General features: G+C 44.8%; 1 protein-coding gene across 7 annotated transcripts in view; it reads right to left on the bottom strand.

Moving 5' to 3' along the window:
- The window catches only part of PLEKHG1 (pleckstrin homology and RhoGEF domain containing G1), a 236,102-nt gene that overhangs the window by 5,624 nt on the left and 202,975 nt on the right, over positions 1-27,503 (bottom strand). For all 7 annotated transcript variants that reach the window (XM_067011011.1, XM_059083437.2, XM_067011014.1 and 4 more), the window contains 9 exons: positions 25,879-26,010; positions 24,052-24,234; positions 23,866-23,961; positions 23,597-23,683; positions 17,206-17,239; positions 14,551-14,646; positions 12,868-12,906; positions 10,773-10,795; positions 5,548-7,168 (listed from right to left, as the gene is read on the bottom strand). In XM_067011011.1, the coding sequence (XP_066867112.1) occupies positions 5,548-7,168; positions 10,773-10,795; positions 12,868-12,906; positions 14,551-14,646; positions 17,206-17,239; positions 23,597-23,683; positions 23,866-23,961; positions 24,052-24,234; positions 25,879-26,010 (2,311 nt within the window). The remainder of the gene's footprint in view (positions 1-5,547; positions 7,169-10,772; positions 10,796-12,867; positions 12,907-14,550; positions 14,647-17,205; positions 17,240-23,596; positions 23,684-23,865; positions 23,962-24,051; positions 24,235-25,878; positions 26,011-27,503) is intronic.

The raw sequence follows: 27,503 nt of genomic DNA, 5'->3' as shown, positions 1-27,503 counted from the left end.
TGACCACAATCCACCCTGCAATGGCTACCCCTGCCTCACCAGTCTTGATTGTTCTTAGACAACTACTCCCAGCAGAGTCTGCTCCCAGCGGCTGTTCCTGCACTTCTTGTTTCCAGGCAGCCCTCCACTGCCACTGTCTCGGGATGTCGATGGGAGGTCCTCCCTTCAAAACCACATGTACTGACTGATCCATACATCCTTTCCTAGCACCGAGAAGCTGGGCACTGAAGTCTATGATTCCAAAACATTAGGAATGAACCATCCTGTGCATACAATCGATAATCTAATGCTCTCTAGTACTGGTTGCAGAACAGGGTTTTACCACTATTTCCACGAAAGCTATTGCCGCTTCAAATTAATCTATGAGGCCACTATCCTCTCTACTTCACTTCTGAGTACAGACATCTCTAAAGACATTAACAAAACCATGATATAGATACAGAGAATTCTCTTGGGTCAGGAATGATTAAAAAGAGAGAGCCCAGAGATGTCAATTTCAAGAGCCGTGTCCCCCCACCTCCCAATCCAGGTACCCACATGACCACCCTAGAATCAAAGAATTCCATGAATCCTATACATCACTCAGACCACATCTACGCAGTCTCTATAGAGGGCATCTATTCTATATATAATGACCAGCAAGTGACATTATAATTTTTTCCTCTTTAAGCTTTTTATATTTTTGGTAACCTGTTGTTAGTAAATTATTCCTTGAATTTAAACTAAATATTTAGTTGAGTTTCTGCTGTTTCTTTCAAGTTTGCCTTCTATGAGGACAGAAAACAATGTGCTGTTGTTCTGTGTGCCCTTTTACTGCAACCCCCTCAGATTCCTTGCCCCTTAGTCCCCAGAATCAGAATAAATAGTGTTTATCTGCTCATTATAGATCCTACATTCATTCAGATCCTTCAGACTTTCAAGTCCAAATTCCTTGGAAGGACAGAGATTATTAGTTTAGAATTTCTAGTAACAAAAACTTGAGCTATTACTCCTTAAAGAGCATAGTAAAGACTCTCAATACCAATTAAGATTTGGTAACCCCTTAAGAGACTGAAAGTCTACATAGACACCAAGGTGCCCTTGTTAGCCATCCTGAAATATACAACGTTTCATTAACTATGAAACCCAACCAATGTTAGCTGGACCTTTAGGCTTGTCTTTGGCTAGCAGTCCCACCTCAAAGTCAAGATGGTACTTCCCAAGCCGTTCTCACCTACACTGTGGCTCTGAGCCTGATCCCACAGCTGAATCAGGAAGGCTTTGAACTTCCACAGAATTCCAAGAAAATGACAATTTGAGAGAAAGCAGTGAGAGCTAATTTTTAAAAATTCAGTTTAACTATTGCTGCATCAAAATTTAACTCTAAAGTCTTGTAAGAACAAATAGCTCTTGACTTTAGAACATGGTGGCCCAGATCATCTGAAACCATGTATTATCCAAAATGTCCATAGTATTTCTCATGCCTTTTTCTTCTTTATCACACTCTCTTCTTCTTCCTTTGCTTAATCAAATCCTATTTACCTCTCAAGGCCCTCTGTAAGCTTTAACACTTCTATGAATCCTTTTCTAGCTGATTTCTCTGAAGTCTTACATGTACCATAATACTTAGCTATTGGTTGTGTACGCATGCATGCACACAATCTTGTGTTGCTAGTTATTGTATCTAAGCTGGTTTATTATTCCATCTAGTCCATGAGCTTTTAATCTTGGAGAACAATCCCCACAGAAAACCAAGCACAGCTCTAGGCAGAAATTGGTCTCAAGAACTACTTAATTACCCAGATAATTTTGGGACTGCCTCCATTTATTCTAAACATAGTGTTAAGAATAAATGTGTTCTAAGACTATACCACTGAGAGTGGAAAGGCAGCCTACAATTTGGGCATAGCAAGAAATGGGGAAGCAGGAAGAGAGCCTTTAGTAAAATGCTATGTAAACATATATTGTATATTATAGATAACTCATAATGGGCACAGTTTATCTTTGGATAATAAAAAGTTGACAATTTATAAATTGGGAATAGAAAGTAGCTCACAAGTAGACAATATACTGTGCCGATCTAAGTTTTTGTGGGTTTTTTTGGTCTCAGGTTGACCTTCTAAGAGAGTCTATAACTTGCTTGATGACAACATGAACATGAGACAAGCTTCCAGAGCAATGGCTGTTATTAAATAGATAGCCTTAGTCAGATGTACAGGAAATAGCCAGCCCAAGATGACACTTCTAGCCTAAAAAGCTTAGTATTAGTCAGCTGGATCAAAATTCCCCCTCATTCTTAGTTCTGGCATTAATAGTCCTTAAAGAACATGTACATTATCATTACGCAACAACGTCAGGGCTATCTCTGGTTTATTCCTCTTTTGTAAGTTTAGAAGGTAGAGTTCTTATCATTCCAGATAAAAATTTGAAGTGATCTTTGTTGAGAGAGGTATGAAATATACTGTTTTCAAGACAGAGATTAAAATCAACATTTCTGATGTTGCTTGGGATGTAGAGCAAAGCATAAAATGTTATTTTGCCTTCCCTACTTTACACAAGGAGGAAAATTCCTCAAGCCTGTATGGAGTTTTCTCCCACATAGAACATCACCAAAAATACAAAAAGTAGGGGGGGACCCCAAAGGCTTCCTTGGCCTCAAAGACCGTCAAGAGTGAGGCATGATGGAACAAGATGGCGGGCATGCCACAACAGGCTCCAAAAGGTGGGAGGGACTAGACCTGGTTGGGTGATTTACAGGCGGAAGTCTGGCCCAGGGCCTGTAGACCCCGGCTAGAGAGTTCAATAAAGGTGCTGGAGAGTTTCAGCAGGTGAATAGGGCGCTCCTCCTTCCGCACAACACCGAGAGCAAGCTCCTGGCAAAGTGGCAAGGCCCATACGGAGAAGTCTGGAGAATCGGTCCATTCGATTACGACGTCCTGTGCCCAGATAAACAAGAGAGAGAAAAGGAGTCATCACGTCAACTGATTGAAAGCCTGGTGGGCACAGGAAGTGGTCTCGATCCACCCAGATGGAAGATTCTTCAGGTCTGAGAGATGGCAGGCCCTAGGGACACGCTCCTGCCAGCCAGCAGGGGGAGACACTGGCTGGCTCAGAAGATGACTCTGGAGAGATCTTCTCTTGGAGGGAATGTCGATAGCAGCCCGCCATGTCAAGAGAGGGCCCAGACACAGAGCTATGATCCTACAGGAGCCCAAGACAACAGAGAAGGCAAAACAGAAAGAACAAACAAAAAGCGGGGGGGGGGGGGGGGGAGCAAAAGAAAACCCCAAAGGGAAATCTATTAATACTTAAAAGGTGGGTAAAAAAGACTATTCAAGGTAGTTGTAAGCCCTAACGATTCAGTATTGAAGACCTTGCTTCTGCCAGGGTTAGAGCTTTGCATGTTAACGGATGGTCCACATTCCAAACAACCGGCCTCAGGCAATCACCACTTTTTATTTTTATTTTTTTTATTTTTTTTATTTTTTTTTATTTTTTTTATTTTTTTTTGCGGTATGCGGGCCTCTCACTGTTGTGGCCTCTCCCATTGCGGAGCACAGGCTCCGGACGCGCAGGCCCAGCGGCCATGGCTCACGGGCTTAGTTGCTCCGCGGCATGTGGGATCTTCCCGGACCAGGGCACGAACCCGTGTCTCCTGCATCGGCAGGCGGATTCTCAACCACTGCGCCACCAGGGAAGCCCAATCACCACTTTTTAAATGACAGTTTGCTGGCTTAACCAATCCATCATATCGGAAACCTTAGCATTCTATTTTCTCTCATTCTGAGGCACCCTAGCCCAGATTCAGTCAGTGGCTGCATTGCCAACACACTACTCTGGCTCTAGTGCCGTCTGTACTCCAAAACAGTCCTCCTGCAGCTGGAACTCAGTCACTTTTTCTATGTGTAACAACAAACCAGTTCAGCAACACTAGCGCTGGAAAAGAGACTAATTCAAGCATATTATTGCAAGGAGAAAAATATATGCGATCTAGCCTCTCACATTCATATAAAAACCACATTTGACCTTTATCTAACTTAAAAAGAAGAGCAAGTCACAGAGAGTCTGTAAAATCCTTTAGGTAACATTTCCAGGGCTTAACTTCCCTATGTGTTAAGAAATATTACTGTGTGATTAGCTCTGGAAAAAGAGTAAACTTAGGTAATTCGTAAACACTCCCAAACTTAAAAAAAAATGTTTTCCCTACAGATTCTTGTCATGCAACTTGTGAATCCATTTAGGACTTGGATACCCGCTTCTGATTCTCTGGTTTCCACCTAAGAAAGCAGTCCCAAAGGAAGGAGGTAGGTGGCATCAAGCTGCCCAGATGAGCCATGCCGCCACCAAGCTAACCAATGAAACATGCTCTGATACTGAGCCATCTGGTTTTTATTTTTAATTGGAGAACTGTCTCTTCTCATTTGATACAGAGACAATCCTTTGTCAGAAGATCTAAGGCAGGGATTCTTAAAACAGGATCAAAAGTCCACACTTAAAAAAACATTCAGGGCTTCCCTGGTGGCGCAGTGGTTGAGAGTCCGCCTGCCGATGCAGGGGACGCGGGTTCGTGCCCCGGTCCGGGAGGATCCCACGTGCCGCGGAGCGGCTGGGCCCATGAGCCATGGCCGCTGAGCCTGCACGCCCGGAGCCTGTGCTCCGCAATGGGAGAGGCCACAACAGTGAGAGGCCCGCGTACCGCAAAAAAAAAAAAAAAAATTCAGTTCCTGGGCCTAATCCCAGAAATCTCTCTGGGTCTGGAGGTGAAAAACTCCTCAGGTGAGAGGAGGTTTTTTTCTTTCCATGACAATCCAGTGCTTAATTCACATCATACCCTTCCACTGAGAACCCTCTGTAATTCACCCAGGGGATATGTACTTCTTTATAATAGAGAAAAAGTCAAACTGCGATCGTTTCATTCCTAAACCCTAATGGTACCAATATCATGCACGTGATCCTGGTTTGGTTCTGCCCCAAAAGGAGGCTTGACTCAAAGAATTAAACTTCTTGGAAGCATACAGGAGAATACCACATGAGACAGTATTAAATGCATTACAGCAGCTATTCAAAAAAAGCAACTAGAAAATGTAACGCATGAGAAAACAGCCGAGTTACAGTGTGAACAGCTAAAAACATACATGCAAAAAGGCCTCCTTTTTGTCTTTGTTAGGATGAGTAGGCATTTTTGTTAGGATTCCGGAGCAAAAAGCAATCCTATTCCTTATTCGTCCAAACCTTAAACTCTCACCCTGCTACCCAGCTACCCCTCCTAACGCACTGAAACTGCTGGCTATTTTTCAGCTTTAGATTATATTAGAGAAAACTGCTTCAAATATCCTATCTGGAGTGATGATGTCACAGACACCAGGAGACCCTCCAGACCCAATCGCCTCCCACTGGTGAGAAGTGGTGGGGGCAGGGCCGGCCTCATCTGTGCGTCAGTGAGTCTGGGGTCTCTCTGTGAGAACGAACATCTGGGTGACGGCACCCTCACCGTGCTAAGGACACTGAGAACCGGAACACGGCTCTCTCCCAGTCCTCGGAAGGAGAAGGGCAGCACGGGAGACATACCGATGGCGGGCCCGCCCTGCTTCTTTTCTTCTAGGATGGCCGCCAGGTCCCTGGGAACCTGCTTCTGCAGTTGGCCGCCAGGCGGCTGCTCCAGCTCCGGGCTTTTCGCCTTTAACAGCTGATTTGCCTTCCTGATCTTCTGACTGTACTGCCTGGCCATCAGGAAAACCGCGCTCCTCGCCTTGTCTGCGTTGTCCATGCCGGGGTCAGGGCTCTCCAGGTCTGCAGCGGACTGGCTGCTGCCAGCCACGTCGCAGGGACTCTCCACGGGCGGCAGGTCACTGACCAGCGACAGCCGGTGGAGACTCAGGCAGGAGCCGTCTTTGGAGGCCGGGGTTAGGTCAAGCGTGCAGGAGACCGGCCCTGGCCTGTCTCTGGGCGGCACGAGGAGAGCCCGGCCCGCGGGCAGGGAACGCGGGGAGCGCGCGCCCACCTCCGGGGCGCTGCCCGCCAGCGGCCGTTCCTGCACGTCGTCTTTGCTAACGGGAAACGCCGCCAGGAGGCGGTCTCTGGCTTTGACTTCGTTTTTCTTGATGTAATTTTCCAGGTCATTCCAGATTTCGTCTACTTCTTCAGACAGTTTATCGGAGATGGACCGATCAGCTGTGGACAAGTTGCAGCCGAAGGAGTTATAGAGCAAACTCAGGTAATCGTTATCGGAGGGTACCGGCGGGTAGGGCGCCTCGTCCTCGCTGAACTGGAGGCTGTCCTGGGAAACAGAGGCCCTCAGACTGTCACAGCACCCCAGGTCGGCCTCCAGGCCCAGGAAGGTGCTCCTCTTGGGACGCTTCAGGCTGCTGCACTTGAAGTCCTGGGAGGGCGCATCTGGGAGCCCGATGGTGTCATAGACGTTCTCCTCCACCACCTGGAGTTCGCGTGAGCTTTGGTTCCACGCCTCCCGGCCTGGGGGGGCACCATCTCTCTGGGGGTGCAGAGGGCTCTTCTCTGGGCCTGCTGGCCTCTTTGAGAAGGCCAGCTCCGGGGTGCTCTTGGGGCGAGCAGAGTCCCTGGCTGATTTGGGGGGAGGGGCTTCAGCTTCTTCCCGTTTAGCCACCATCAATTTCAAGTCCTCATAGCTTATGTTATCATAGACATGGTCTATGTCATCAATGGTCAACTCTATAGAGGACCCGAAGGGAGTCATCCCGTCCCGCCCCTCTGTTTTAGGGTCATTCTGCAGTTCCCTTCGGGAGCTGTACTGAGAGCTGTCACTGTCCCTATGTCTTATGTCAGGGGGACACGTGTTGCTCTCGCCAGCACTGCTGGCCCGCCGCACAACCCTGTGACCAGAGCTGGGGGTCTCTGAGGACTCGACCTGTCCCATGTGCCAACTGCAAGGTCGACTGGAAGTGCTGTCTTCACACAGTCGGGCAGAGTTCAGATCTGAAGAGGAGAAGGATGGCAGGAACATCTGATAATCATCTTCGTCCTCCTCGTTCTCCTGCGGAGACCGTCGACTGGGAAACAAGGCTGGCCGGATCTGGTGGTCCGTCCAGATGTTTCTGACGGCCCCGCCCCCGCGAAGCACCCTGATAACGGCAGAACTGCTCGGCTGACTGTTCATCTGGGCGGGAGATGGCCCTGCTGAAGTCAGCTGGGGAGACCCTTCCTTTCTGGAAACCTGAGGAGGACAGAAACATATCGATTGAATTGTAGCACCACAGGACACATAACTTAGGATGTTCTCCTGTATTTACACATTGCCTCTCCTACTAGACTGTGATATTCTTAAAGAAAATGATCAGTAAACATTGTTGATTTTAACTGAGTTGGAAGGCACGTCAGATTTTTTGCAAAAGGGGCAGAAAGGACAGGAACTGATATTTGCTTAGACACAGGCTAGGCCATTTGAAGACACTCTCCAAACTTAATGTTCACAACCACTCTTTGAATTAGATATGATTGTACCAGTTTCACAGTAAGGAAATCTAGGCTCTTAGGATTCAGTAACATGTTCTCCCCCAGCAGTGGAAAGGCTGACATGCAAACCCAGGTTTGACTCCAAATACCTTACCCTTCAAAGATTTGAAAGGGTTAAGACGAGTTCAAACTAATTAGTACCAGGGGTATATTTTCTGGTCAAAACACTATAGTAACCTATTGGAAATGTCAAATTAGCAAGAATTTTTCATCACTGATCAATGAAATTGGGATACACATTACCTTGGAATAGCCACCTATTAATACGTCTGTCTGTCTGCTTACCTGCCTGTCTGTCTATCAGGGAGGGCAAAGAAAATTTTATCCTGAATGTTGTTTTTCTATTAAAAACTTAAAGCTAAAGACGTCTAATTAGTCATTTAATCTTTTGTTCACTTTTTTCAAATAGTAAAAACGTGGACTATTTGAAGACTAGGAATAAATGAATACACACACATATAGATATATGTGCACACATACAAATACATAGATCATATTATATTTTGGCTCTTCCGTTTTTTTTCTTTACCCTTTAATATCTCTCCCTTTTCCTCTTACTCAGACTGCACTGGTAAAATGTTTATAAAATATAGGTACGCAGTAACTACATTTTATAAAATAAAACAAGTTAGTATTAGCTAGTTAAATCATGATCAAACACTGTGGAAGTGTAACAAAACCATTTTGTGAACAGCCAGAAGTAATACCTTCTTAAAATCTTTCATTCCAGAAAAATTCCCAGACATTTTAGAAAATTAGAAAACCTGAATTATTAATATCAAAGTATATTTTTAAGGTAACTACATTTTGTTTGGCCACGCTGCGTGGCTTGTGGGATCTTATTTCCCCAACCAGGGATCAAACCCGTGCCCCAGCAATGGAAATGCAGAGTCCTAACCACTGGACCGCCAAGGAATTCCCAAAAGGTAACTACACTTGAAGTTAGCAGTAATTTGGGAGCTGAAATTTAATATCAAATAAATCGTCAGGAGAACTGAGGAAGCTCTTAGATTTAGAAATAATCAGTATATGGATTGGACACAGCACAGAAGTATGTAGTGTGGATCCCTCGTGATGAACAGCTTTCCACATTCTCAGCATTATGGTTACTTAATTATAACATAATAAGAGCGAATTTATGGGGCACTTGTTCTGTGCCAAATACTGTACTAAGTACATTAAAAAACATATCACATTTAATCTTTATAACAATTCCATAAATTAGGAAACTAAGGTTTAACAACTTGCTTACAGTCATACTAGCTTATAAATGGCAGAAATGGATTTGAACCCATGTCTTAATCCTCCGTTTATATATGAGCTAAATCTCTCTCCCTCTCTCCTTCCATCTCTCACTCTACACACACACACACACACACACACACACACACACACACACACGCACATAAACACGGCTTTAGAAGGTATCTTCTAGAAGAAATGTTAATCTCTTTATCTCTTTAATCTCTCCCTGCATTCAGTACACATTCATTTTTGTTAGGAGATGGAATTTTACCACTAAGAAAAAAGTACACTGGTGTTTTCTTTCTTTCTTGTCTTCAGATTTTATAAGGTTTAGTTCGTCTCCATATGGAGACTTGACTTGATCACTATCGTAGAAAGTTTCCGAGACGCCCTTGAGATTGTATCTCTAGGGCTAATAGAGCGATTCCCCTAGCTGGTACTAAGCCAGGCTTGCTCTGTGATCATAGCTTGGCTGCCTTACAAGGGCACCATCCCCGTGTTTGTTTATAAAAACTAAGTACATTAAAAAAATCAAAATCTCATGCCGTATTTCAGGACAATGAACCAATTCATGTTAATACATTTCAAAAGCTTCCAAACAGAAATATGCACTACCTGAAAAAAAATCCACATGCCATAATTTTAAGTAAATAGCTTAGAGATAAGACCATGTTGACTTTTAGACATTTAGGCGTCTAAACTGAAAGATACATTATTTATTAACAGGGTCACTTTGGCCCTATGCCAAGGAGTGGAGCACGTGACGGGGGAGATTTTCACAGCCACGTTGCTACAGATACAGAGCACGAAGCAAGAAGCTGCACTCAGTCCCCTAAGCACTGTTAAGTAAGCCAGTTGATCAGTAGGCGTACTGGATGTGGTTTACCCAGGTCAGGATACAATATGCATTGTTCGTAGGTAATAAATTTGAATATACATCTTCTAATACAACATACCATTTTTATTCCGCCTCTCCTAACCTTCTATTGGAGGGAGAAAAATCAAAGCTTGATATAGTGAAGTTTCATTATACCACATATGATCACACCTCTGGTACCAGCAGCAGGACCATATTCTTAGACGGGGATCTTTGTGATTGAAGTCTGATGCTTTGAAAAGGGAACAAATACTCAGGATGCAAGAGCCTCAGTCTTATATGCACAGGGCAATGTGGGGTGCACCACACTAGCTCTGTGTGGGTGTTACATCTTTCTTTAAAAAAATAATTTATTTTGGCCTTCCCTGGTGGCGCAGTGGTTGAGAGTCCGCTTGCCGATGCAGAGGACACGGGTTCGTGCCCCGGTCCGGGAAGATCCCACGTGCCGCGGAGCGGCTGGGCCCGTGAGCCATGGCCGCTGAGCCTGCGCATCCGGAGCCAGTGCTCCGCAACGGGAGAGGCCACAGCAGGGAGAGGCCCATGTACCGCAAAATAAATAAATAAATAAATTTTAATTATTATTATTTTTTTATTTTTGGCTGTGTTGGGTCTTCGTTGCTGCTCACAGGCTTTCTCTAGTTTCAGTGAGCGGGAGCTACTCTTTGTTGCGGTGCATGGGCTTCTCATCGCGATGGCTTCTCTTGTTGCGAAGCACAGGCTCTAGGCGTGCAGGCTTCAGTAGTTGCAGCACGCGGGCTCAATAGTTGTGGTTCGCGGGCTCTAGAGCACAGGCTCACTAGTTGTGGCACATGGGCTTAGTTGCTCCATGGCGTGCGGGATCTTCCCGGACCAGGGTTCGAACCCATGTCCCCTGTATTAGCAGGCGGATTCTTAACCACTGCGCCACCAGGGAAGCCCAGTGTTACACCTTAAGGTAATAGCTTCTGAATAGAGAGGTGGGGCAGGAGGATGAAGAAATCAGCGCCTTGGTTCTGAGAGATGCAGGTGGGATGGTAAGGCGGAGGGGGAGCTGGTAAGGACGAGCCCCAACTTAAATCTATTTCAACGTGTAAAATAATTGTTTACACTTGGCAGATTAGCTGGAGATGAGATATATAAGGAAAGGGTAGGTATAAAGGGCACCTCAAGTAAACCTTTCAAAATAAATGTCAAGAGTACTTACCTTTTGGATGTCTTGTGCTGTTTCTGAAAAATAAAAGTTTTTTTTATTTTTTAAGTTTGAGGATTAAAAATGTCTCTCTCATACAACATAGGTAAGCACTCATATTTTATAGGGCTTTTAAACTGATTGTTAATAACTGAAGCCCAAGCGTCTCTGGGCTCTTTAGACCTAATTTTTAGAAAATGCCTCTCAGTTATCCAAGTATAGATCTTGTACTACATGTAAAACAACCATACGTGTATCTGAGTGATGAGTATCTTCCTTAAATCCTGGAGAGCAATGGACCAATTCATATTAATACGTTTCAAAAGCTTCCCCCCACCCAAATATATATTACCTGAAAAAAAATTCCACATGCCCTAAGCCATGAAACTCACTTAAACATAAGATTATGCTTCTGTTAATTTTTAAATATTCTATTGGCTTTAACTGAAGATCTAGCATTTATCAACAGGGTCACCTTGGCACTGTGCTAAGGAGGGTGCAGGAGGAATTGTGGGGAGAGATTTACTAACCACATCCTCATAGATACCCTTACGATACTCTGATCACGTGTGTCTCATCTTTCAACACTGTTTAATTACAGAAGCATTTAAACCCTCTCCACAAATTCCACCCTGTAGAGGTAGCCACACTTAGAAGTTTGATGTTCATCTTCCCAGGTCCCACACCCACTGCCCCAGTCCCACAACAATGCACATTTTGTTCTTAAAGGTGCAATATGCAAAATTGAATTTCCTGCTAAATATATGTAGACACTCTTATCAGTAGACAGATATGTACTTGATTCTTTTTGATAGCTGCAGAATATTCCATGTAGTATTCCAGAATTTACTACAACTTTTAAAACTATTTCCCACTAGATGGGCATTTTAGGTGGTGTTTTGTTATAAACTCTGCAAAGAACACAGATACTCATAGATCTGTGCTCACTTGGGTGAGCACTTCTATACAGGAAGTGTACACTGTGAATTTTCTATAGGTGAAAAATTTGAAATTGTTGGTTCAAGAGCAAATAAACATTTTAAATTTAAATGGGCATTAACAAATTTTGCTCCAAAAAGGTTGCAGAAATTTATACACCAACAGTTTCAGAGTACCTGTTTTTCTTTTCTTTTGGCCAAGCCCACAGCTTTCTCCCCTCCATTTATCTCGTTTAAATGTATGATTTTTCTGATCACTAATACAGGTGACCATTTGTAAATTTTATTGGCAGTTTGTGTTTCCTTTGTGAAACTGCCCAATTATATTCTCTGCCTTTCAAAAAAGAGTCCACATCTACTGAGCCCACATGCCACAACCACTGAAGCCCGCATGCCTAGAGCCTGGGCTCCGCAACAAGAGAAGCCACTGCAAGAAGCACATGCACCGCAACAAAGAGTAGCCCCCACTCGCCACAACCAGAGAAAAACCCGCGCGCGGCAACGAAAACGCAACGCAGCCAGAAACAATAAATAAATAAAATATAATAAAATAAATAAATTTATTTACAAAAAGTCCTTTGTCCTTTCTTTTTAAAAATAGATTTAATTAATTAATTTATTATTATTATTTTTTTTTGGCTGCGTTGGGTCTTTGTTGCCGTGCACGGGCTTTCTCTAGCTGCAGAGAGCAGGGGCTACTCTTTGTTGCAGTGTGAGGGCTTCTCTTGTTACGGAGCACGGGCTCTAGGCACGCAGGCTTCAGTGGTTGTGGCACGTGGGCTCAGTAGTTGTGGCTCACAGGCTCTAGAGCGCAGGCTCAGTAGTTGTGGTGCACAGGCTCAGTTGCTCCGTGGCACATGGGATCTTCCCGGACCAGGGCTTGAACCCGTGTCCCCTGCACTGGCAGGCAGATTCTTAACCACTGCGCCACCAGGGAAGCCCCTGTCCTTTCTTTTTGATATATGGGATTTCTTAACATCAACATTCCCAGATATTCATCTTTTGATGCCCATTATCTATGCTGCAAACATTTTATGTCATTCAGCTTTACATTTCAACGGGGTTAATAAAATCTGACAATCTGCAATTCATCTGGTGATTATTTTTTTGTGTATGGTTTGACTTAGTGGATATCAACAAGAATGAAAAAAGAAAGTTATTTTAGGACTTACCGCTGGTCTTCAAAACTTTGTGAGATCTTGAGGAAGGTTCTGAGTGAAAAAATAAGGCCAGCATCATTTGCAAAACCAGATCAAGTTTTTTTCTTTATAAGTGAATTATTAGCTTATGGGCAAATGAATGGAGCTCTAGAAATTTTCTATCAAATTCACCTAAATCCTGATTGCTTAGAGATACTTAGCAGCAAGACATGCACTCCGTCAAAACTGTAGGATAAATATTAAGCTGTGCAATCTGGAGTCACCTAACAGAAAGCCAACCCTACCAACAAGCAGAGCAATGTTCTGAGCTTTAGCTGTCACCTATAAGCAGATAATGTTCAATGTTATATTCTTCTGCCAGAGCCCTACCCCAAGCTCCGGGTCTCAGATGCCGACTGTCTGTCTGACATGTCCCCAACATGCCCAGAGACCCAGCAAACTCAACTGGTCCCAGTCGCAGCTCACCAGTCTCCCCCCTCTGCTCTTCCAATTGGATTCTTACCTTAGTTGTCACTCACATTACCCTCCCTAGTTAGCGACCAGGACATCATTTTAAGTTCCTCCTGTTTTCATCCATCATGGTCTTGTGGGATCCCAAGAGTGCTCCACCCCACTCGTCACTGTCTTATTCCAAACCTTTACCATCTCTTGCCCAAACTAGAGGAACAGCCTCCTACCAGTTCTCCCTGCCTACTTCATTTTCCACATGGAGCCAGAACTCTCATTTTAAAAGGCAAACATGTCAGTGCTTAAAATCCTTCCATAGCTTGCAGGATCAAGTTCAAACCCTCTGTGTGGCCTACTCGGTCTTCCACGATCAGGGCCCAACCTGTACTTCCAGCCACACCTCTTTCCGATTGACGTTGTCCACCTCCACCTCCGGCCCGCCTTGCAGCCAGGCCAAACAACTGGCAATAGCTGTCTGACCTAAGGTACGCTGGCTCAAGTCTCAGGGCCTTTGCATGTGCTACTCCCACCGCATCAGGCTCCTCAGCCTGCAGATTCCATCTGGGGTACTGGTCCTCTGCTCCGTATGGCCTTCTCTCTCCTTCCTAGAGGGTTCACCTCTCTCCTTTGTCTCCCCGCTCTTTCTTCCATTCAACCTCTACTATAGCTCCATTGCATGAACTGGTATTTATTCAACCTTTTGTTGACTCTCCCACTAGACTAGACTAGACTAGACTAGACTAGACTCCTTGCAAGCAGGAATCCTGTGTATTATTTGCACATTCCCAGTTCTTAGTACAGTGCAGGAAATTAGGTAGATACTCAATAAATGCTGATTTAAATGGAAAAAAAAATTTGAGGGCTAAGGGAACACTACATGAAGTCTGCTTTAGCAAATGTGTGTTAAAATTTTAGGTCTGAATAATCTTTGGGATGTGTCATTTACAGGATACAATTTTTCTCTAGTGATAGTAAATAGAACTTAAGTACCTGCAGGCCAATGGTAATAACATGCTATACAAAGTGAACTTAGTTGATTGACATTTTTTTTTATATTCACTGGAAGATAGAGAGTTAAGGAGAAAGAGTTTAAGAACCAAAACTTGAGAGCCCCACCTGGAGGCATTCTCAAAGGTATCCAAACTGGCAGTGTGCTCAAAAACCGGAAAGAATATACCTTTTTGTCAGACTGAAAGGGACTTTCACGACTAACGCCCCATAATTATCTTGATTACGCATCCTATTTACCAGATTTTCTTCTTAGCCGATATGCAGCAGAACCATCTTTAGAGCCACAGAAGGCTTTTGTCTCTCCCGCAGGACTGTAACAGAAGCCTGGGTAATCTGTAAAGTAAGAACCACATGCATCTATAAGAATGAAGTGTTCCATAACGTCTCAGAAAATGGGTAGGACTTGTTTTGGATACCTATGGATTTATTCTTTTTCCTCAGGCATGGTAGAATCCCTCCTTCCATAACTGGTGTTGAATATGCATCTCCAGACTTTCTGTTTACTGACTGCTGGAGTGTGTTAGCAAGCTAGACCACAACCCCTCCTCCAACCCCGCCCAGCACCCACCAGGCACACACAGGCACTCTTTCTCTGTACTCTCTTTTTTTCACTCTCTGGCAGAAAGAGCCATAATCACTGGCTCTACTCTTACTAGAGAGTTAGTTCAAATGCGTAGGTAGATAACTTCCTACTCCGACTCAGACTCACCTGCAACTCTAAGACCCACAGTGGTCAGTCAATTCCATGAACATAAAAATCCCTGCAGCTGAACTTGCTACCAAGGCCCCTGACAGACTGCGGCAATGGGCCACAGCAGAGGCCCTGTCAAGGTAAAAGCAAACGGAGACTTCCCTCCGGGTAGCAGTTTTGTGAGGCATTTGTGCCCGGTGTGGCGGTGGAGGAAGGTGAGGGAGGTGGAAGCTGACCTCCCCGGCAGCGACTCTCTTGTTTTTCTAGATATGCCTCCTTTGAACATGTGATGAATGGTTTAGGTTCTCTTCCCAGAGAAGGGGTTTCCATTTTATTTCATCTAAGGGGTACACAGGTTTTGGATCAAGAAAAGCTGGTCTAATCCTAAAGTACTGCAGCATATTCAAAGATCATCTGCACCCTAAAGCCTGAGCGTAAACAATTTTAGGACATAGACATAGACTGGCGTTCTTCAAATTGGGGTTAAGGCTCTTCAAGGGCATCTGAAGTGCAAGAAAGCTCTGAGGATTGTTAAAGACCACATGCACTTCTCCAATGTCAGAGGCCACTCGGTCCAATGGACTGGCCTCCTCTGTTCACAGCCAGCTGAGGCCAAAGTCAGGGTACGGCAAGTAAGGTTACTTTCCTAGGCTGAGCTGCTCTGGCCCAGGCCTGGCCTGGCCGAGAGGCACATGGCACCGATTAGAGGCTTCACATCATTCTGTGTGCTCACAGAATCTTAATGATGTCCAAGAGCTAGCTCAGAGCCTGGGAATAAATAAACAATGTTGAATGTAGCTACTCACATTGAACAGCTGACCTCTCTGGGTCCCCTTCTTGCTCCATCTTTTCTCCTAATCCTCACATGCCCATTCATGACCTTGCCTTCTCTTCAGAGGGCCCATATATATATATATATATATATATATATATATATAATTTATTTATTTATTTATTTATAGAAGAAATAAGGGGTATATTGTACAGTGGAGGGAATATAGCTAAGATTTCATAATAACTACAACTAGAGTATAATCTTTAAAAATTGTTGTACACGTATAACTTATATAATACTGTGAATCAACTATACCTCAGTAAAAAGAATCTTAGAGAGATTTCCACTGAATAAAATAAGCGGATTCAGAGAACACAAGGCAAGGAGCCCCAGACCAGCTCTCTGGCGGGGGTCACCTCGCATCATTTCTTGGGATCTGATGGACATGCAGTGGGGAATCTCAGTGACAGTGGCAGTGCTCATTTTTCTACTTCAGTAACGTTTCTTTACTTTTATCCCCCCCCCTCCCCCGGAGAATTAACCACCAGGTGGGCTGGGGTAGGGTGGGGTAAGTGAATCAGTGTTGGCTCTTGGGGAAAGATTCCTCAAAAGTAAATTATTTAGAAAGGTTTAAGTAGAAGTTTCTGTCAGACCTGGCTGTAAGTCTTTAAAGCTGTTGCTTCTTCTTAAATTCTGTTTAATCTGGGAGATAACAAGGATGTGATAAGTGCTTCGAACAGGTCTTGTTTTATAAGACCTCACTTATATTTATTCTCTGCCTGCTATGAGAAGTCCAGAGAGACACAATAACATATGTGGAGCAGTTGTAATTTTAAAATGTGAGCTGCATCAAGAAAACCAATACCGGGCTTCCCTGGTGGCGCAGTGGTTGAGAGTCCGCCTGCCGATGCAGGGGACGCGGGTTCGTGCCCCGGTCCGGGAAGATCCCACATGCCCTGGAGTGGCTGGGTCCGTGAGCCACACAACAGTGAGAGGCCCGCGTACCAAAAAAAAAAAAAAAAAACAAAACAAGAAAACCAATACCTATCTAGTTAGCGTGATTATTGCAGATAACCAACATCGATTTTCCGCTAATGGAGTGAGGTGGGAAATGCACTGTGGGACCTTCATTTCTGGTGGTGGCAGAGGTGGGGCAAGGGTGACCCTGGAAGCATATCTTACATTGTGAGTTGATGCAGAGACCAGTGGCAAAAGCCATCTGGGAGCTCGCGGATGAACGGAGAAATCAATGTAGAAACAAGCCAATGGCTTAGGAAGAGGGTCTACTGTCTGCTGGCTCTGTTTGTTAAAACAGTGAATAGAGAGCTGCTACTTTCTCACAATTGACATTTTCCATAAACTGGTAGAAACTTGAGAGATACGAGGAGACAATGAGATTTCAAATTGCGTAGAAAACAAAACTTACGAATGGCATCCATTTCAAGTATTGCTTGCTTGGCCTGAAAGAAAGAAGGTGTAGCTATCATTGCAATGACCGTTTTTTGTTTCTTCTTTAAACTACCAATCCTAATACAGGTCTTATCCCACCTGAATGAGTGGTTTTGGAAAAGCTTAAAAAAAAACCAAACTCATTTCTTTTAGGCATTAACACATAGTTCAAGGGATTCAAACAGATGAGCGTCTTCTGTGGGTGGTAGATGCTGCACCACTGGTGCCCCAGAGCTAAGCTTACAGCCCTACCCTGGAAAGAAAGAAGGAAGGGAAGGAGGGAGGGAGGGAAGGGGAAGGAGATACAAGTAGGGAGAAGGAGGAGGAAGGGAAAATAAGAGGGAGAGAGAGAAAGAAACTTTCACTAGAGGTTCAAAAACCTGGCTGAGCAGCGTATCATAAAATCTAGATTCCTGCTACCCAACCCTAGTCTACTGAATCCAGCCCTGATCTATGGAACCGAAGGCTCAAGGGACAGGGCCTAGGATCTACACCAGCAGCCCTCCCCATATCATTGTGGCATTATAAGTCTTTTGAGCTGAATGCAAAATAGTTGCTGGACAGTTCCTCTGTCCTTCCAAATATTATGCGATTATCATCAGCTCACTCTCCCAGCATCCCTGTACCTACCATCACTTGTGTGTGTCCTAGAACCTCCCGGAGGGGGAGAAAGAGCTGCGGTGTGGGAGAAGGACCCTGGAGGACATGGTTTGTGGTCCTGGCTCTAGCACTTAACTGGGCAGGTGCTCTCACATTCCTGCATGTGTTTCTTTGGCCTTAAGATGGTAAGATAGGAGCGACCTTTCAAAGTTGCTGCCAGGACCAAATGACAGGCACTCAACCCAAGTCAGTTACCATTTACTCCTGCAGGGGACTGGCCCTGATGACGTTGACTCTTGCTTTCTCTGCATACAAACTTCTCCCCGACTCAACCCCAAGCTTCTGAACTTTATTGCTTTGAGGCTTCTTTTTGTATAAGTATTGCCATATGTCATCAATGTTTAGGGAACAGTGAAAAGATAAGTTAATGACCTTAACATGAATCATCTTGCCTGAAGATTCAAAGAAGAAAAAACTTAGGTAGGTTTTCTCGCCTCTTTCATGTCATTTTCATTTTTCAAGGTAGTGTAATGGAACCTACAAACATGATGCTAAAAATAACTTTTAAAATAATTTTAGGGCTTCCCTGGTGGCGCAGTGGTTGAGAATCCGCCTGCCGATGCAGGAGACACGGGTTCGTGCCCCGGTCCGGGAAGATCCCACATGCCGCGGAGCAACTAAGCCCGTGAGCCATGGCCGCTAGGCCTGCGCGTCCGGAGCCTGTGCTCCGCAACGGGAGAGGCCACAGCAGTGAGAGGCCCGCGTACCGCAAAAAAAAAAAAAAAAAAAAAAAAAATAATAATAATAATTTTACTAATACTTTGTCACAGTATGTGATGATATCAAAGTAAAAATGTCTGGGCTAAGGGGCAACCAAAAAAAAAATAATAAAACCACAAAACAATGCAGTCACCTTAATTTTGAGAAAACAAATGCTTAGATTTTTATGACACTGATAATTTTTATCATACATTCAGAGTTTGAGGTTACTAGCTGAAGTTAATTTCAGACACAAACGTTAGCTCAGTTTCCGTGAAGTGCATTTGGCAGAACCATGCGAATATATAAAATGCAACAGTCTCTACCTGAACCTTATTCCCAACTAATCTGGATGAAATTTAGTTTATATACCACGTATATAGATGGACCGTATGGCTAATTTCCAGAACGTTTCTTGGTTATCTATAAACTTGACTTCGAGAACTCAGTATTTTTTTTCTTGTCTTGACATTTAATTTCAAAAAAGGTCTATTCCCACATTTTTCCACTAGGGGTCAGCGAGAGACTATCACTGAATGAAAGGAATGGAAGGTTACGAGGAACCTAACCTCTACAGCTGTGTTAACAGTAGAACAGTGGTACATTTTTTGATGTTTGTTCCCATTATGTAATTCTTTTATTTGATAGGAGTAAATATAGTTTGAAATCTTCAAGAAAATAAGAAACAGTCTTGAGAAGAGAAAACTTAGTAATAATCTTGCTCAAATAAAATAGAAAATTATGGTAAGCTCCTAGTGGATAAAGTATATTAAATAAGTGTGCTTTCATTTTCCCTAGGAATGATGTGGTTAAGATCAACTTTGGATCCAGGAAGAACTGGATTTGAATCTGGGCTCAGTCGTATACTAGTTGCATAAACTTGGGCAGTTTACTTTCCGTCTCTGAGCCTCTGTTTTGATTTCTCTAGAATGGGGAGAATAAGACCTTTCTCATAAGGTGTTTTGCTAAGGGTGAAATAAGAATATAAAGTACTCAGCACAGTGTATGTGTGCTCAAGAAGCTGTAGTTAAAAAAAAAAAAAAAAAAGAATGTTTACATCTATTTACATCTAAAAGGGTCAGGAACTTGGACCAAAAAAGCACATTTCTACCGTGACTCTATTAACCATTATAAAACATAAAGGGAAAACTGCTTGGAATACACACCCCTCGTGTGGGAGAAAGAGGAAGGTCTGCAAGCTAGTTTCCTTCTGTAAAGGCCAATAACTGCTTTTCAGAAGCCCTTTGGCGGTTTTGATTTTCCCAGGGACAGGTAAACAACAGGTGGGGCATATCAGAGACGCACTGCCATTGCTCAGAAGGCCATTGTCAGTCACAAGGCCAGCAAACAAGTGACTAACCACGAAGCAAATGCAGTCGCCTCTCTGCATGAGCTACGTGACACCTCGGAACACCCTGATGAGATGAGACTCATGCTTAAGTCAAAGCACACACCTATGCGTGTTCACTTCCTGGGCACCGAATCACTGCTGATGGCCCCTGAGAACAAGCTTCAAATAGTTTTCAAAAACTATGCAAACAGCAAATAGATTTTCCTTTCTCAGAAAGCCCAGATCTCCACTTCACTCCTCCTCGCCTGGGCACGGACCATTTCCCCACACGCGTGGATATCCATTCTCCACCCTCCCCTCAGTTCCTTGCCACTTTACTTCTGATCACCCTTCCCTCCACTCCAGAACAGCAACACACAATCACAGCCGCTCCCAGAGCCTCGTCATCACCCAGAAGTGCCCTCCCTTTCCGCAGGGCTCCAGAAGTCCCCTCTTCAATTGCGGATCTCTGTATTTTCCACCTCTCCACCTTAACTCTTGCTGAACCAGTTCTCTGACTTATCCTTCAACCTGTGCCTATTTTGCCGGTTGGTTTCACTCTCCACTCAGCCTGGAAATGGTGCTCAGTCACTGCAGGTCGGATGCTGGGTGGCACTGTCTTCCCTTGCCCGCTTAACCTTCACCCCCACGGCCCTGCCGGTCCTCAGCCTCGGGGAACCCACATGCGCCACGTCTCCATAACGCTATAGCGCTGAAGTTGCTGCACCAACACACACACATTCACGGGGCTCAGCTTCAGTGGGCCTAGGATCCTTTCACAGATTACTGTAGTTATCCCAACTGACCCGCTAGCCTGTGTTCCTTCTTTCTTTATTTTTAGTTTTTGTGGTTTTTTTTTTTCCCAAGTTAATTTATTTTTGGCTGCATCGGGTCTTCGTTGCTGTGCGCAGGCTTTCTCTAGATGCAGCGAGCGGGGGCTACTCTTCGTTGTGGTGTGCGGGCTTCTCATTGCGGTGGCTTCTCTTTATGTGGAGTATGGGCTCTAGGCACATGGGCTTCAGTAGTTGTGGCTCGTGGGCTCAGTAGTTGTGGCTCGCGGGCTCTAGAGTGCAGGCTCAGTAGTTGTGGCGCATGGGCTTAGTTGCTCTGCAGCGTGTGGGATCCTCCCGGACCAGGGATCGAACCCGTGTCCCCTGCAATGGCAGGCGGATTCTCAGCCACTGCGCCACCAGGGAAGTCCCTAGCCTGTGTTCTTTAGCATGTGTTCTGAACCCCTCCACTTTCCCTCGGACATCCGGCCCGATCTTTGCTTCACTCACCCGGTAGATGCCGTTACCACTGACTTCAATGAAGGCAAACCCTTTAGTTCCCTCAAGTCCACCTCAAAGTTTATCCTTTCTCATTTTTCTTCTCCCCCAGCTCAGGGAAGATGTTTCTGACCCTTTCCAAGACTAACCCCTATACCTACTGGTAAAGTGAATATAAATAGTGTAATTAGTGTAGACGAGGCGAATAGATTTATTACTTTTATATGGAGCCGCACCAATTTTTTGGCTCCTAAGACCAATGGGATTACTTCTATCCTTTAAATGTTTTCAAAAGCCATATTGCAAACATATGGAGGCGTGCATTAGCCGTTCTTGCCTACTTTTTCAGTAAATAAGAAGTTTTGAGCTTCCAGCCTCAGGTTCACAATCTAATGTTTTTATTAGACTATATTTACAGTACATGTCCCCATCCCCGAAATTTGGGGGTTAAGGATGATCCTATTCTGCCATCTCCCTGGGGTCACATTCCAAGGGGGGTTCCACCTCTTATCTTTACTGTCTCCTGTTCCCTTTCCCTGTCCCCTTAGCCTACATGTCCACAATATTCCTCATGAGGGCAAAGCGTCTTGCTTTGATCTCACCTCCCCTCAAACTACCACCGTTTGTCTCTTCTGAACTTTGTTTAAAAATGAAGGCTACGCCCAGTCTGTTCCTTATTTCTCCCTTTCCTGTCAACCCACTGCCCTCTCTCCCTTATCTCTTAGTTGCCAAATTTAATATCTACTTTTCTGTTTGACTCTGTCTTCATCTCTGCAGCTTTGAGATGGTCACTCCACTCTCTCTCAGTGACATTCCTTCGTTACCACACTTTTTTTGCGGTACGTGGGCCTCTCACTGTTGTGGCCTCTCCCGTTGCGGAGCGCAGGCTCCGGACGCACAGGCTCAGCGACCACGGCTCACGGGCCCAGCCGCTCCGCGGCACGTGGGTTCTTCCCGGACCGGGGCACGAACCCGCGTCCCCCGCATCGGCAGGCGGACTCTCAACCACGGCGCCACCAGGGGAAGCCCTGTTACCACACTTTTCTCCTTCGGTTTTCTTACTGCCTCATTTGGCTGCTCTTCCTTTGGTTCTGCAAATCCCCCAACCCTTGCTGGTCTCTTAGATGATTGGGATTCCCAGGGGTCCGTCTTTCCTTTACACGTTTGTGTGGGTCCTCCTAGCACATCTCGGGGCTCCGGTGACTGGCTGTGTGGAGAGACCTGCATCTCTCCCTGCAGCTGAGCGGCCCCTGCACACGTGTCCCGGCTGCCCCCTCTCAGGGCCATGCAGTCAGTCCCCACCCTGGGCAGCCCATCTTGGAACCCACCATCCTCTTGGCCCAACTCCTGACTCATCCTTGACTTTTATTTCTGCCTCTCCTCATGCACTTGGTGCGCAAAATCCTGTTCCCTCTGCTTCCACGGTGGGCTCTGCCTCTCCCCCCTCTCTCTTGCCCCCTGGCAGTGCCCCTCGTCTCTCTCCTAGGCCACTGTGGAAGCCTGTTAATTCCTCTCCTGCCGTCACTCACGCTCCACCAGCTGAAACGTCACACTGTCCCAAAGTTACACTCGCACAGCACAGGGCGGCCCAGGCCACGCCCCAGGCCACGCCCCCTCCAAAGCCTTCAGCAGTTTCCCACCACGAAAACCCAGGCTCCTCGGTGTTTGTGTTCAAAGCCCTTCAAACGCCGGCTGACTGCTTGCCACTTTCCTAGTCTTACGTCCTGCTCCATCTCCTGAGGACTCGACCTCTCCGTCCATCCGGGCACACTGTGTGTGCTGTGAACACAGGGCCCCTGTTCACACCTCCTTGTTTTTTGTTTACGCTGTTCTCTCAGCTTGGTTTCCCTTTTTCTTTTCCCCCACTTAATAAAAAAAATTCCTCATCCTTCAAGACTGAGGAGAGAGGCACTTTCCTTCCTCTCCTCACTCGACTGTAAAATCGAACACTTTACTCTTCCACGATACTTGGCTTACACCTCTAATAACTCATCATATCATTTATATGACCAGCTCCATGGTCTGCAAATTCCTTCACGGCTGAGTCTGGGTCTTGCTTCCCACAGAGCCTAAGCCGGGTTTATTCACCCTAGGTGCTTAGCACACCTTTGAATAATTCTCATAACTGCCTTTATTTTCTACTAGTTCTCTAGAAATTCCCTTACAGTCCTTTCCTTATTTTTCTTCTTTCAAGCCTCAAAAGGAACAACAACAAAAACAAAACCAGAAACTCTCCACCGAGTCTCCCTACATATGAACCTTATCAATACCAATGGCTGGTTCGGTCCATCCTTATGTAGCCTATCTCTCAACTGTCTTAATTTTGAAGGTGCACATTTACTGCCGTCAGGCTGTCTTTCTGGGACTTGAATTCCTTTCAGTTTTACTGTTTGCTGCCATCACCGTCTTACCTTAGCTGGAATCTTCGCCGCATGATTCTCCAGAATCAGCCTCTTCAGGTGCAGAACCCACAGGCGTTTGTCTTGCTGCGACTTCGCCTACCAGGAGGAGATGTGGACAGTTATGCAACCCCACCAGTCACAAGACACAGACACTCCTAAGACCCTCCGACTGGATGGGACACACGTTGGGGGCGGGGGGCCAGAAAGCCCTGCAAAGGCCTCCGGGCGTGACGCACAAGGGTGAGGAGTTGCGTGGGGAGGTGAGGGAGTGCTGGTACCTGAACGGTGTGCTGCAGCTTGGGGTTCTGGTAGTGGAAGACGCTGAAGCTGAGGGGCTCCTTCGGGATCACTTCCACTAGCATGAGGTTTCCGCACTGGAGGGGTGGGCAGAGACGGGGAGGCAGGCTCGCAAGAGGATGGAACCAGCGCCCCAGTCCTCGCCCGGGACCTCTATTCGGACCTACCAGGATGTGAGCTTTGTACGTAAACGTGTCGTCTCTCTTCTTCGTGATGAGAAGCAGCTTGTCAAAGAGGAAGAGCGTCCGCTCGTTCTTGGCCCGCTGGAGGCGGAAGGTCCCCTCGAGAACTAGCTCCCCGTAGCTGGTCAGGTCTGGCCCCTTCCAGTTGGTGAGTAAACTCTGTATCTCCTGAAACAGTGAACGTTCCCTGTGATTAAACAGGAGGTGGGAAGGCAAGATGGCGAGGACACAGGGGCCTATTTGTTGAGCCTCAAGAATGGTGTCTAAATACCTGCGACAGGGTCTAAGGGCCCTGCGTGGTGTCTGATGCGTCTGCCCTCCATGACATAAACCTGCATTTATGGCTGGTGTCACTTAAGGGTTAACAGAAATGAATCAAGTTGTTAATTGACGAGTTGCCAATTACTTCTTTCCATCCCTCCATAATCCCTCTACTAAGGCAGTGGAATTGTCTTTCAAAAGCCAGGTAAAGAGGCTGCTGGTGTGTGGCCTTCTCAGCTATCCTTCTCATGGTGTGCTCACGTCCACCCTCTGGATGGACACCTTCAGAGCTACTGACCTGAAAAACCTCCCTCCAGAAATTGAACTCACACCACGTATAAGTAACGCAGAATGAAAGCATGAGGAAAATCCCACAAGATACATCTTCTCAGAAATTTCCTGATATTAATCCCATTCATCTGGGGAAAGGAAATGAATGTTTCTTGACCACTGTGTTTTTAATGGAACTTCATAAATATCGATGGCATGACTTTGAAGTTTCTTTAGCATTTATTGTCTATCCCTATCAACGTTTGTAAAGGAAGCTGATGTTGTTATTTTGGAAAAATGAAAACATTCACAAACAGCACTTAATTAAGCAGCCCATAAAACCACCCAAAACTTCATTGGTTGAAGGTAGAAATGGATAGAAATGGAGGCAAATCTGAGCCAGAGCCTGATTTAGTGGTGTCTTCAGACTGCTAGACAGACTGTTAAGCTATGAAAAACCAGTCATTTAACCATTTCCGAACATCTAACAGACATTATGTCTGACGTTATGCCACAAAACACTTGAATGATGAAGCATAAAACCTTTCTTACTGATACACAAAGCAGATACGGCCTGGAAGATTAGAATGTCATCTTCCTTTGGACTTCCCTGGTGGCGCAGTGGTTAAGAATCTGCTGCCAGTGCAGGGGACACAGGTTTGAGCCCTGGTCCGGGAAGATCCCACATGCTGCAGAGCAACTAAGCCCGCAGGCCACAACTACTGAGCCTGCGCTCCAGAGCCCGCGAGCCACAACTACTGAGCCCATGTGCCACAACTACTGAAGCTCTCGTGCCTAGAGCCTGTGCTCCACAACAAGAGAAGCCACCACAATGAGAAGCCCGCGCACCGCAATGAAGAGTAGCCCTCGCCCTCCGCAACTAGAGAAAGCCCGCGCGCAGCAATGAAGATCCAACACAGTCCCAAATAAATACATTTATAAAAACAAAAAACAAAAAGCAGTTTGGAGAGAGTTGCTTTCAGCAAGAATTGCTTATTGGGAATTAATATAAAATAAGGCCTTGGGAGACTCAAATTTTTAATTTGGGTCACAGAAGGGGCTATGAGCAACTATTAGTTTGAACGTTACAATGTACCTTTTCTCCTTAATAGCCAGTAAACAATGATCGGTATCATCGATGTCCTAATCTTTTCTCAAGGAGATCTATGATGAAGGCCATGAATGACGTGCAACACAGAACAGCCTTAATATCTGATTTGGGAAATGATAACAAGTCATAGGGCCGCAGCCCCACCAGGCACTGCCACCCTGAGGCCTCACCTGTAACCGGACGGCGTGTTCATGCTTCCGCTTCATGTCGTTGATGTGCCAGGCTACTCGCTGCATTGTGTCTATAGCATCAAGCACCACATCGTAGCCTTCTGTGTCCTTGTCAAGGTGATTTTCTATTTCCTTTAAAAAAACCCAAAACACCCTACCCTAGTTATTTCCAAATTTTTTTTCTTATATACTCAATGAAACAAAAGGCACTTCTGTGATTAGTTTCTCATTGTATTTTTGCTTATTTACACAGTATCATCTTTCCTTAAGATTCTGAGATAACTACCAGACATACCTATGATAAAATGGTAAGATACGAATAAGAATGGAGCTAGGAAAAATAGAAGTCGATGAGAATTGCACAAGGAGGAATTTGACAAGGAGGATGAAACGAAACAAGTATACAGGCCATTAAGTCTCACAGAGATATTAGAGTGATTGTAATAGATAAGAGAGTTGATATTATAGTTGGAGATTTCTGAACTTCCTGGTGGCCAGTGTAGTACAGTTCTCAGTAATATGGTTCTCACTCTTACTACATAGGAAACATAATTTTTTTTTTTCTCCCAGAGGAAGCAAAACTCACACACAGGGCTTACTATGTAACGGCCTCAAAACAAAGCAAAACAAAAAACAATGAATATTACATTTAAAAAAATACGTATACAGCAAGACATTTTCATGTAGTCAAGGCTTTAAAGCCTTTAAAGCCTTTCACTAGTTCATGAAATTCACTAAAGATAACCCTTCAGAGTGCTGAGAGATATCTCATGGTTCAAGTATTCATTCACTCTCTGACGGTCAGAAGGATGTAACACCAGCACTTACCTGAGCCCTGGAGTTCCACAATCCCAGGGAGATGAGAAGGGGACACAATTATAATCTAATTATTTTAAGTACATAAGACACATGTCCATAGACTCCTATGAGTCTAAGGATAGGGACTATTGCATAGTTCCTTTAGTCCTTTATCTTCTCAACAGTGCCCACCAGAGAGCTGGGTGGTAAATAAACGCTTATTTAATTGAAGCTGTATTGTCTTCAAAGAGCAACAATAAGTTTTAAGTATCTAAATTCCATTGTAAGTATCTAAAAGAGTAAGAAGATATTATAGTCAATTAGACTGTTCCTATGACACTTATCATGCAGAGATGTTAAGCTCAAGGGTGGAGGTTGAATCTTATGGTATAAATTATGAAGATTAGTGCCCTTGTTTTTTAGTCACACTTTGTTTACTTTTACTGAATCCTCGAATTTTCCATCCAGCTAGAAACTGGAAAGGAATTTATATTTTCTTTCTGCACTCAGACTCAGCTGTTAGAAAGGTCCTATGAAACTGTATTACTAAACTAACAACTCCCAGGTAAGTTCAAGACCAAGAGAAAACTTTAAAAAATAATCATTTCTTCTTTTACTCTGAGAGGCAATCCTGTTCATCAATAGACAGACTCAGAAGGACAGAGGGTATTTCTGTGGGGATTTTCACGGGTGGCTACACAACTTTGAAGTGATGTGCATGATATAGAAGGAACACTCTAAACCAACTATAAAAGCAAAAATACTCTAGGCAATTAGTTTTAAATTAATCTAACCACTATTCTTCCCTTTTATCTTCACTATCAGCT

Source organism: Kogia breviceps, chromosome 13 (genome assembly GCF_026419965.1).
Source record: "Kogia breviceps isolate mKogBre1 chromosome 13, mKogBre1 haplotype 1, whole genome shotgun sequence".
Taxonomy (NCBI): Eukaryota; Metazoa; Chordata; class Mammalia; order Artiodactyla; family Physeteridae; genus Kogia; species Kogia breviceps.
Note: the sequence above shows the minus strand (reverse complement) of the source record. Positions and strands in the feature narration are given on the sequence as shown.